Genomic DNA, 12,895 nt, shown 5'->3' with positions numbered 1-12,895 from the left:
TGCTAGTGGTACTGGCAGCCCTTGGCTATTGGATGTGATTGTGTCTTCTCAGTGTGTTCTCCCCGGGTGGCTGACCAGAGCAGAGGCAGACTAAAGAGGAAGATGATGCCAAGGCTGAGGGTTACACTCAGCAGTGCCGCCCCCAGTGTGTTGGTGAAGGTGATGGGCAGAGAGAACGTGAGGAGCCACGGCCGTCGCGTCACCATGTCCTGCTCAATGGCCTCCATCTGGAAATGAGTGCCGATTATGCCGAACACGTGGAACAGTTGGTGGCTGTGACCTGCAGAGGGTGCAAAAGGACTGTGGTTAAATACCTGCAGTAGTAGTGGTACAGGAGAGGTACGAAGCAGAACTCAAGGAGAACTGTAACTGGCCAGCAACAGAAGAACTGGCCTCCACAGCATAAGGGGGAAACAGGAAGGCACAGTGAGACCCAGAGTCAGTGATATAAAGACTACTCTGTTGTTTTAATGCTACATATGTCATACCACTAATACCAAGCCAGTGTTGATCAGTCTCCACTGTATTACAACAAGTCTTGCACAATACAGTGACAAATCATTCTGAATGAATCAAACAAGCAGTCTTTCCAGATAGACCATGCACTTTGACCTATGTAGTCGAAGCTGCCAGGGGCCAGGCGCTCTGGTAGGTGTGTGGCGAAGAGGAATGCGGTCAGGAAGGCCAGGGCGATGTGGGTGTGGTGGAGAGCGTTGGTATCGTTGTCAGTGCAACCCTCACCCACACAGAGGAAGAGCTSTCAAAACACCGTAGAATGTATTAGCCTCGCGTCACGTGAWAGSCTTCTATAGGCTCTTGTCACAGTCATACACATGGCRGTTGAATCAGAATAGAATTGTATGTACAGGATTAAAGAACTGTTCCTAAGCAGCACKTGCATTCCAGTGAACGGGCACACAGCGATAATTATACCATTGACAACCGAGTGAGCAGAGCCTGTTTAAGACTCATTGTACCTCAGGCACAATAATCAACATCTCAGACAATACTAGCTTCAGCTCATTTCAAATCAAATCAAATGTTATTTGTCACATGCGCCGAATACATATTACCTTACAYTGAAATGCTTACTTACAAGCCCTTAACCAACAKTGSAYTTTTAAGAAAATACCCCCCAAAAAGTCAGAGATAAGAATAATAAATAATTAAGGAGCAGCAGTAAATAACAATAGCAGGGCTATATACAGAGGGTACCGGAAGAGAGTCAATGTCAATGTGCGGGGGCACAGGTGTTGAGGTAATTGAGSTAATATGCACATGTAGGTAGAGTTATTAAAGTGACTATGCATAGATAATAACAGAGAGTAGCAGCKGCGTTCCAGGGGGGAGGGGGKAATGCAAATACTCTGGGTAGSCATTTGATTAGATGTTCAGGAGTCTTATGGCTTGGGGGTAGAAGCTGTTTAGGAGCCTCTTGGACCTAGACTTGGCGCTCCGGTACCGCTRTCCGTGCGTTAGCAGAGAGAACAGTCTATGACTAGGGTGGCTGCAGTCTTTGACAATTTAGGGCCTTCCTCTGACACCGCCTGGTATAGAGGTCCTGGATGGCAGGAAGCTTGGCCCCGGTGATGTGCACTACCCTCTGTAGTGCCTTGCGTTGAAGGCCGAGCATTGCCATACCAGGCAGTGATGCAACCTGTCAGGATGCTCTCGATGGTGCAGCTGTAAAACCTTTTGAGGATCTGAGGACCCATGCCAAATATTTTCAGTCTCCTGAGGGGAAATAGGTTTGTCGTGCCCTCTTCGCGATGGTCTTGGTGTGCTTGGACCATGTTAGTTTGTTGGTGATGTGGACGCACGGAACTTGAAGCTCTCAACCTGCTCCACTACAGCCCCATCGATGAGAATGGGGGCTGCTCGGCCTCCTTTTCCTGTAGTCCACAATCATCTCCTTTGTCTTGATCACGTTGCGGAGAGGTGTTGTCCTTGCACCACACGGTCAGTCTCTGACCTCCCTATAGGCTGTCTCTAGTTGTCGTTACCACTGTTGTGTCATCAGAAACTTAATGATGGTGTTGGAGTCATGACTGGCGTGGCAGTCATGAGTGAACAGGGAGTACAGGAGGGGGCTGAGCATCCACCCCTGAGGGGCCCCCGTTTTTGAGGATCAGCGTGGCGGATGTGTTGTTACCTACCTACCACCCGGGGCGACCGTCAGGATATCCAGGCTCCAGTTGCAGAGGGAGGTGTTTAGTCCCAGGGTTCTTAGCTTAGTGATGAGCTTTAGAGGTACTATGGTGTTGAACGCTGAGCTGTAGTCAATGAATAGTATTCTCACATACAGTGGGGAGAACAAGTATTTGATACACTGCCGATTTGCAGGTTTTCCTACTCTACAAAGCATGTAGAGGTCTGTAATTTTTATCATAGGTACACTTCAACTGTGAGAGACGGAATCTAAAACAAAATCCAGAAAATCACATTGTATGATTTTTAAGTAATTCATTTGCATTTTATTGCATGACATAAGTATTTGATCACCTACCAACCAGTAAGAATTCCGGCTCTCACAGACCTGTTAGTTTTTCTTTAAGAAGCCCTCCTGTTCTCCACTCATTACCTGTATTAACTGCACCTGTTTGAACTCGTTACCTTGTATAAGACACCTGTCCACACACTCAATCAAACAGACTCCAACCTCTCCACAATGGCCAAGACCAGAGAGCTGTGTAAGGACATCAGGGATAAAATTGTAGACCTGCACAAGGCTGGGATGGCTACAGGACAAATAGGCAAGCAGCTTGGTGAGAAGGCAACAACTGTTGGCGCAATTATTAGAAAATAGAAGAAAATAGAAGAAGTTCAAGATGATGGTCAATACCCTCGGTCTGGGGCTCCATGCAAATCTCACCTCGTGGGCGCATCAATGATCATGAGGAAGGTGAGGGATCAGCCCAGAACTACACGGCAGGACCTGGTCAATGACCTGAAGAGAGCTGGGACCACAGTCTCAAAGAAAACCATTAGTAACACACTACGCCGTCATGGATTAAAATCCTGCACGCGCACACAAGGTCTCCCCTGCTCAAGCAGGCGCATGTCCAGGCCCGTCTGAAGTTTGCCAATGACCATCTGGATGATCCAGAGGAGGAATGGGAGAAGGTCATGTGGTCTTGATGATTCAAAAATAGAGCTTTTTGTCTAAACTCCACTCGCCGTTTGGAGGAAGAAGAAGGATGAGTACAACCCCAAGAACACATCCCAACCGTGAAGCATGGAGGTGGAAACATCATTCTTTGGGGATGCTTTTCTGCAAAGGGGACAGGACGACTGCACCGTATTGAGGGGAGGATGGATGGGGCCATGTATTGCGAGATCTTAGCCAACAACCTCCTTCCTCAGTAAGAGCATTGATGATGGGTCGTGGCTGGGTCTCCAGTATGACAACGACCCGAAACACACAGCCAGGGCAACTAAGGAGGGGCTCCGTAAGAAGATCTCAAGGTCCTGGAGTGGCCTAGCCAGTCTCCAGACATGAACCCATAGAAAATCTTTGGAGGGAGCTGAAAGTCCGTATTGCCCAGCGACAGCCCCGAAACCTGAAGGATCTGGAGAAGGTCTGTATGGAGGAGTGGGCCAAAATCCCTGCTGCAATGTGTGCAAACCTGGTCAAGAACTACAGGAAACGTATGATCTCTGTAATTGCAAACAAACGATTCTGTACCAAATTTAAGTTCTGCTTTTCTGATGTATCAAATACTTATGTCATGCATAAAATGCTAATTAATTACTTAAAAATCATACAATGTGATTTTCGGGATTTTTGTTTTAGATTCCGTCTCTCACAGTGAAGTGTACCTATGAAGTGTACCTATGATAAAAATTACAGACCTCTACATGCTTTTTAAGTAGGAAAATCTGCAAAATCGGCAGTGTATCAAATACTTGTTCTCCCCACTGTAGGTGTTCCTTTTGTCCAGGTGTGAAAGGGCAGTGTGGAGTGCAAAAGAGATTGCATCATCTGTGGATCTGTTGGTGCGGTATGCAAATTGGAGTGGGTCTAGGGTTTCTGGGATAATGGTGTTGATGTGAGCCATGACCAGAAATGTTCATCCCTAGTCCCATGATCTGACTAAAAACGATTAAAACATCACATGTATCAAACATTGACACAGTGCACTTCAATATGACAAAACACTCTTATATACTTTTCTACTTTTCCTCAGGCACAGTGAATTTGGTCGGGTCGCCCAAAACGTTACATATTGCAGTTTTACAGTTGGGCTAATAACACTTCCCTGTGGATATTTTGTCACAGATTACCTCCTACATAAGGACAAAAATCATCAGACAACAGAACCACACTATCTACTGTGGACTTTACCTTTGTTTCATCTGTCTGTGAACACATTGGACAATAGTGCAATATTGCATACAGTTTTCAGGGAGACATACAAAACAGGTCTGCTGAAACTTTTGAGGCCTACTTGGATATATCTGGGCACCTACTCTGCACTGGGGCATTATCTGAGCAGACACCTGCCTACTGCTGCTTTCATCCTTCCACTTGACGTTGCGCCTTCTACTTGGCAATGTGCCTTGGATGTTTTTGGACTACTGCCAAACTTGAACTGCTCCGTGTCCTGGAGTAGTGCTTACCACGCTCTCGGCTTTCAACCGACCTGTACTGGAAACTACATCCCCTCCCAGTTTACCTGCCCTCCCCATAATACCCCGACCTCCACTCGAGGAGAAAGAACGACCGGCTGTGAAAAAAGAAAGAAAGAACGACAGCTGTGTCACCAGCTGTCATCATCGGCAGCTCTATGGTGAGAAACATCTCGGTTCCCAGAGCAAAAAAAACCCTGTGCTACCCAGGAGCACGTGTACAGGACATTACAAGGCTGCTTCCGACCATTCTACGACAGATGCCGGGAGCTGACGCTGTAATAGTCAATGTGGGGTCAAACGACATCAGGAGGGCTAGCTCAGAATTTCCGAACATTAATTTTTTTAAACTGACTCTAGCATTGAAAGATTTCAAAAACATCCTGTCTTTTCTGGTCCAGTACCATCGTTGGGCCCCGGGTGTGAAAGATTCAGCAGGCGACTGGCATTAGACATCTGGCTAAAAGATTACTGTAGCTCTGTTGGAATCAGTTTTATAGATAACTTTGACACCTTCTGGAAACAGAAGATACTCTACAGGAATGACGGAGTCCATCCTAATCATCTTGGCTCCTGGACTATTTCGGGTTGTGTCCGAGGGCTTTTAAAGTACACCAACATCTCGTACCTCACTCCGCTACTTTAGGCTTCCCTCTCCTCCTTTTTGGACACTATCCATGTGTTGAGTAGGTTAAGTTATCCTGTTAGTTATTATTTGTACAAGACGTCCGTCCTACCTAACAACACCCATTTAGTATCCCGGCTTAATCTCGGGCGAACGGGCCTCAGTTATTAAGTTTAGTTTTATTTATGGTAGCGCACCTTACCTCAGGTCATCGCGGACCTGTTACAATCGTGTGTATATTGGTCATACAAAACCCTGTGTATATTGGTCATACAAAACCCTGGGAATCTGTTTGGAATAGCAAAGCTCCTATTATTGATAAATTCTAAACATTTTAGAACATCAAATCAAAGATATCTTAAATCATTCCCCCCAAATTCGAGAATAAAGACTACTGACCTGGTCTCGCAGGCTGGGAAAAGCAAGGTCGGTTGGATCTAGTCACCGTTCCTGTCAACCTGGGGTGTATACCGGCCTGTTATAGAGCCCCAATGTCAGGGGACAGGACTTTATTTTACGGGACCACGTCCCGCCCGTGCATGGTTCTCGGCTTGTTACCTTCAGATGACAGGAACAGATATTTAGATCAGACTCGAAGGACCAAATGATAGAGGAATTTTATCGTTAACCAATTCAATTATAACAAAGCAAACACTCTGTCCGTTTCTAAGAATTTGTAAGGTTCTTATTTGCATAAAATAGACAAAGACCAGCCACCAAATTAATCAATAGCGTTTATTCTCCAGAGCTCTGTTTATCATTTCCGGTACATTGGTTTATATACCTCACATCTCGTCATAAACGTCCCTCCTCCTCTCAGATACAATGGCAACATAGTTCACAAGTCTTCTTCACATACCTTGTCCGCCACCTGTTATACAATCTACTACAACGCCAAGGTCTCTCCCCTCCTTGGGTGGGGAGACTTCCATCCCTGTTATCAGTTTCACAGTGGTCACAAGTTGTCTGCCACAGTTCCTTGCCTACCAACAGTCCCTCTTTCTTATGGACAAACATGATTCATCAGACAGGATATAATTCTGTTAGTTATAATTCTACGTTTAATGTATACATAATTTAGTCATTATTCATAAAATTCCCATAACATTGGGATAAGTTGCTCTAGGAGGATGTGTTGGTACCATTCTTCATTCATGGCTGTGTTCTTAGGCAAAATTATGAGTGAGCCCACTCCCTTGGCTGAGAGCAACCCCAAACATTAATGGTCTCAGGATGCTTTACTGTTGGCATGACACAGGACTGATGGTAGTGCTCACCTTGTCTTCTCCGGGCAAGCTTTTTTCCGGAGGCCCCAAACAATCTGAAAGGGGATTCATCGGAGAAAATGACTTTACCCCAGTCCTCAGCAGTCCAATCCCTGTACCTTTTGCAGAATATCAGTCTGTCCCTGATGTTTTTCCTGGAGAAAAGTGGCTTCTTTGCTGCCCTTCTTGACACCAGGCCATCCTCCAAAAGTATTCGCCCCACTGTGCGTGCAGATGCACTCACACACCTGCTGCCATTCCTGAGCAAGCTCTGTACTGGTGGTGCCCCAATCCCGCAGCTGAATCAACTTTAGGAGACAGTCCTGGCGCTTGCTGGACTTTCTTGGGCGCCCTGAAGCCTTCTTCACAACAATTGAACCGCTTTCCTTGAAGTTCTTGATGATCCGATAAATGGTTGATTTAGGTGCAATCTTACTGGCAGCAATATCCTTGCCTGTGAAGGCCTTTTTTTGCAAAGCAATGACGACGTCACGTGTTTCCTTGCAGGTAACCATGTTTGACAGAGGAAGAACAATGATTCCAAGCACCACCCTCCTTTTGAAGCTTCCAGTCTGTTATTCAAACTCAATCAGCATGACAGAGTGATCTCCAGCCTTGTCCTCGTCAACACTCACACCTGCGTTAACGAGAGAACCACTGACATGATGTCAGCTGGTCCTTTTGTGGCAGGGCTGAAATGCAGTGGAAATGTTTTTTGGGGATTCAGTTCATTTGCATGGCAAAGAGGGACTTTGCAATTAATTGCAATTCATCTGATCACTCTTCATAACATTCTGGAGTATATGCAAATTGCCATCATACAAACTGAGGCAGCAGACTTTGTGAAAATGAATATTGTGTCATTCTCAAAAATGTTGTCCACGACTGGACATACACACTCACACCTGATCGTGCTCTTTTCTCTCACTCCCTCTTTCTTTTCTCTTCTCTCCCTCTCTCCCTATTGTCGAGAACTGTTTTATAATTGAATGTGTTTATTGTTTGTCTATCTGTTTTCTGTATTTGTCTACAAGTTTATATATGTTTACAACAAGCAAGGGGAAGATATCAGAATAGGGGCATTGGGGAATAATAACCTATTGTGCGGAATACATTTGTACTGTAGTGAAGCCGTCTCTAGAGTAATGCAAGGTCTCTTTCACGATCATGTAAAACGTCAATTGCTATGGAAATGCTTGGATGTGTTTTTCAGTTATGTTAAAGGTAATTATGATGCAACTATGATGGTGATACGATATGGATTACAATTATCATCATGAATATCAAGGCTATACGCACTACATGTTACACACATAGACACTCAACCATGCACATTGGCAGAGTTATTATTTATTTGGACAACACACTTTATAGTCTTACTCTTATACAGACATCGTACACACTCTCATTATATCACATCCAATATCATACACATCAACCTACTCAGATTTGTTACACACATAATATCTTGTCTCAATTTTCTAACATCTGTGGCATTGGCTCACAGGCAAACAGGCAAGGGAATAAAACAAATATTGCTAGAACCTATTTCTTGAATTCTAAATATCAGACATTTGAAAGCTCTAGTTTTGACATTCATAATACTGTAACGCCTGTCGTCGGAAGGAGTGGACCAAAGCGCTGCGTGGAAAGTGTTCAAGATTATTTTTATTCTAAAAGAAACACTCGAACAAAGTAACGAAACGAAAGCGAACAGTTCTGTCAGGTAACAGAGACTAAACAGAAAATAACTACCCACAAACACAGGTGGGCAAAAGGCTGCCTAAGTATGATTCCCAATCAGAGACAACGATAGACAGCTGCCTCTGATTGGGAACCATACTRGGCCAAAACAAAGAAATAGACAACATAGAATGCCCACCCCAAATCACACCTAACCAAATAGAGAAATAAAACGGCTCTCTAAGGTCAGGGCGTGACAAATACCTCTGATGGCAGTAACTTTACAAGCACTAATTATTGTCAATTTAGACTGAGAATAGTATCTAGTTATGGTAGGGGGTGAAATAAGTATAGCCAGTTATAATTGGTTTCGCAGATTATATAAAAAGAAGATCAGTCTTTACGTGGCTAAAAGAAAAGTAATATAACATATACTGTTTACAGGAAACTCACTCTACATCCTTAGATGAAGTTGCGTGGAAAAAGGAATGAGGTGGTGAAATAATTTWATGTCATGGACAAAGGAACTCAAAGGYTGTGATGATATTAATTAACAAAAATGTCGATCTGAATGTGCAAATAGTCAGGAATGAATCGCAAGGAAGGTGGATCCTTTTGAATATGAAAGTGGACGAAAAAGAGATTTGGCTCATTAATCTATATGCTCCAAATCAGGATGATCCACACTCCTTCGAAAACATTTATACCAATTTATTGAACTGACAGGCAACAAATGATCTAATCATTATGGTAGGAGACTATAACACAGTGTTAAGTACCTCAATGGACCGTAAAGGTAATCACTCTACAAACTATCATCACCATGCTCTTAAGGAAATCACAAATATTATGGACACATTAGAAATAGTGTATATTTGGAGACTAAAAAACCCAGACCTAGTGAGATATACATGGAGGAGACTTAATCAAACTAGTCGTCTTGACTACTTTCTTGTCTCTTTCTCTCTTGCATCAAAGGTAAAAAAAGTTTTAATGGGAATAATCAGCAGCCTGGTGACCTAGAGGTCAGAGAGGGAGCACACGTGACAGTACCCCCTCCCTTACGCGCGGCTCCAGCCGCAGGACGCTGACCAAAATTACTATCCCGGGGATCAGGACCGGTCACCTCTGCTGAAACGCGGGAACCTGTCGTTCCGGGCTGAGGCGCAGGAGCATGGCGACCTAGAGTGCCGGAGAGAGAGCATACTTGACAGCATCAAGCTTATCACCGTGCACTTTCACCACCCAGTCAAGTTCATCATAACTTATTTAAACTGTAGCCTAATAGAGGGCAATATTAATGCCGTCTTTTTGTGGGCACTAACTCCGCCATGGTTCCTTGGGCAAAGCCTATATATTACCACAGTATCACAGTATTACCACAGGTATGAGTCATAATACCCATAAAAGATAGGGGTCAGAGAGGGAAATGGTTCGAAACGTTTTTCCACAATTTATTTTTCACATAGGGAATTTAGAAACACTTAAAATAAGGGCTGTGTTTAATGTAGGCTTACCCTGGTGTGACGTTTTGATAGCTGTGTAAATCTCTCTCGGACAAGCAAGATATTTTTGGACTCACCTTGTTGTGCTGTGCTCACTTGAACAGAAAGGTGGCGCAGCGGTCCTTCTGTGGGGAGATTTTGTCATCAAACTTTGTTATCAAAGTCTGGAATTCTCTGGATGTATGGTGCTTTCAAGACAACTGGTAACTCAGGGAAAAAAACAAGTTTGAATCATGACGTCAGTGATCTTCAGGTCGGAGCTCTAGAAGGAGAGCCGAGTTCCTGACTTGCACTGAGATGCAGTGTCTTAGACCGCTGCGTCCGTGTGTGTTAACTATTTAACTGTACTAGAATGCTTATCAAATCAAATCACATTTATTTATAAAGCCCTTCTTACATCAGCTGATATCTCACAAAGTGCTGTACAGAAACCCAGCCTAAAACCCCAAACAGCAAGCAATGCAGGTGTAGAAGCACGGTGGAAAGGCCAGAACCTAGGAAGAAACCTAGAGAGGAACCAGGCTATGAGGGGTGGCCAGTCCTCTTCTGGCTGTACCGGGTGGAGATTATGGCCAAGATGTTCAAATGTTAATAGATGACCAGCAGGGTCAAATGGTAATAATCACAGTGGTGTCAAGGGTGCAACAGGTCCGGAGTAAATGTTAGTTGGCTTTTCATAGCCGATCATTCAGAGTATCTCTACCGCTCCTGCTGTCTCTAGAGAGTTGAAAACAGCAGGTCTGGGACAGGTAGCACGTCCGGTGAACAAGTCAGGGTTCCATAGCCGCAGGCAGAACAGTTGAAACTGGAGCAGCAGCACGGCCAGGTGGACTGGGGACAGCAAGGAGTCATCAGGCCAGGTAGTCCTGAGGCATGGTCCTAGGGCTCAGGTCCTCCGAGAGAGAGAGAGAGAAAGAGAGAAAGAGAGAAAGAGAGAGATAATTAGAGAGAGCATACTTGAATTCACACAGGACACCAGATAAGACAGGAGAAATACTCCAGATATAACAGACTGACCCTAGCCCCKRGACACATAAACTACTGCAGCATAAATACTGGAGGCTGAGACAGGAGGGGTCGGGAGACACTGTGGCCCCATCCGACGATATCCCCGGAATCTGTGAATTCTGTTCAACACGTATTTGCCCAGTCGGAGCTCGTTTTTATCCAAGTTCCCAGTTGTTTTGAACTCACTGAAGTCTGAGATTTCCTAGTTCCGAGTTTCCAGTTGTTTTGAACGCTGCAGAAGTCATGCTGGATTGACAGTATTGCCAATATATTCAACCTTTTCTGGCCTATGGTGTTGCATGTGAATGTTTATCCTTTTAAGCTTGGAAAAGAGACTCTTAAATCCAGACTTGGACCACACACACTCCTCCACTGACTAGCGGGCTAGTGGTTGCTTTGCAACACTTGCAGTTATCCACGGATTTCTTTCCTTCCAAACCACTCATTGTTGAATTTGCGATTTCCAGCTGGTTGTGTAATGTTTATGTCCAATGGCTGATGAGCACCGATATCTATAATTTCTCTTTATATGACAAGGATTGAAAAGGATTTTCCAGTAGATTGTCGACTTGATTCATGATGACTGCTTGTCTAGCTTGCTAGCTAAGATTTTGAAAGCATGATGTTGACATGATCAGTCAAATCAAAGCTAGGGTAGATATAACGTAATTTGACGTCATTGTATCTGTGGCCAATGACCTTGAGCCTTCTTGGATGGGCACTTCTAATGTAAATCTATGGCAACACCAAGGGGCGTGAATTTTTTTGCTCTCCCTGTAGATTTTGCGGGTGACGTAGTATCCCCATGAGTGACAGAACACTGAGCCAATCACGGCGCAACTAGAGAACATGACCAACTCCTACGCTGTGTATTTTCCGCTGGCTGCCCCACCACCACAGAAAACACTGAGCTAGGCTGCAACACCTGCGTCTTGGAGCTGCTTTACTCAAGAAAGCAAAGAAGCCATGTTTGTATGCTGCCTTATTAACTCAATTATTACATTTTTTACATTACTTACAAACTGATATGTGACACATATTAATGCCGAAATAACATGCAAAACAGGTAACAATCAAATAAAAAAAATTATATATATATTTTTTTGTTGTTGCCCTGAATGACGGGTCGCCACTGCTCCTATCAAATCCCATTGAGAGCATATGTCATTGACAGAAAAACTTGAATTGTTGCATCTGGTTGTGTTGTCCTCCGGCGGCTAGCTAGCTGAAATTTGTCTCTTTCCTAAATTAGCCATGGATGGAGATAGGGATTTGGACTTGTGGTTTTACTTAATTATCCATACTGGCCAATGATTGTTAGGGAGATTCTGATTCAACCATTAATTCATACATTGTTGTGCCCCTGGCTTGAGAGGATGGAAGTTCAATATGTAGGAGGCTAATGTTAACTAGTTCACGTTGCCCATGAATGGAAGTTAGGCTGGAAAGCAAGCATTTTAGCCAGATAGTCTAAGACAACAAAAAATGAAAGCGTGTACTGTATGATAGAATGATAGACCGAGAAGATGTGGTTGAATTTATTCTGCCAGTGTGTCTTCTTATTGTCTCGGCTTTTAGAACTATATATCAKGGTCGCAAGGCATATGAATTAACAGGATTTAGAGAACAAACAACGCAATTATCACAACACATAGGTTATAATATGGCTTGGCTTCCACAGTGATTTACTTCGCAATTATCACAACACATAGGTTATAATATGGCTTGGCTTCCACAGTGACTTTACCCCCAGTGAAGAAAGTAGAGGAGTGGGTTAAYGGGGAGTGGTGAMAGTAGTAGAGGTATACCAGTACAAAGGGATAGGCCAAAAGTGATATAAGTTTCAGTAAGATTAGATTTGTATCATTTATAGCAAGTCGCAGAAAATTGAGGTTGTGGTGGCAGCTGCAAAGAGATTTGGGTGTGCGAGACTTGACATCAGAAGAGTTACAGGGTGTGTTAAGTGGTGATGTCCCATACCTTTCAGGATGATGGCATGAGGTAGGAATAAATACATTTAATGGAGTAGGGTGGTGTTAATTTTATTTTATATAATTTTGAAATTAGTGAGTGTAGTGTTAGATGGTAGGGTATTTATTTAGTAAATTTTATTTTTTCAAGCAAGGTATAAGGAAGTTGTACCCCAGTCTAGTAGGTGGCGGTAACGCAACAAATTGGAT

At 43.9% G+C, this 12,895-nt stretch overlaps 1 protein-coding gene across 1 annotated transcript; it reads right to left on the bottom strand.

The window, feature by feature from the left end:
- Nucleotides 1-2: 2 nt before the first annotated feature.
- On the bottom strand, nucleotides 3-972 carry LOC112073121 (membrane progestin receptor gamma-B-like). Its single transcript, XM_024140473.1, has 3 exons — nucleotides 934-972; nucleotides 613-757; nucleotides 3-280 (listed from the first exon to the last, which is right to left on the bottom strand). Exons 1-3 carry the CDS (start codon nucleotides 970-972, stop codon nucleotides 3-5), a joined length of 462 nt encoding a protein of 153 aa, XP_023996241.1.
- Between the last annotated feature and the right edge of the window lie 11,923 nt (nucleotides 973-12,895).

Source organism: Salvelinus sp. IW2-2015, unplaced genomic scaffold (assembly GCF_002910315.2).
Source record: "Salvelinus sp. IW2-2015 unplaced genomic scaffold, ASM291031v2 Un_scaffold2154, whole genome shotgun sequence".
Lineage (NCBI taxonomy): Eukaryota > Metazoa > Chordata > Actinopteri > Salmoniformes > Salmonidae > Salvelinus > Salvelinus sp. IW2-2015.
Note: the sequence above shows the minus strand (reverse complement) of the source record. Positions and strands in the feature narration are given on the sequence as shown.

Coding starts and splice junctions, on each gene's coding strand:
- LOC112073121 (XM_024140473.1), bottom strand. CDS start 972: ATGAGTCTTAAACAGGCTCTGCTCACTCGGTTGTCAATG. Junction 281..612: donor TGGCAGCTTCGACTACATAG/GTCAAAGTGCAT, acceptor CACCCTCTGCAG/GTCACAGCCACCAACTGTTC.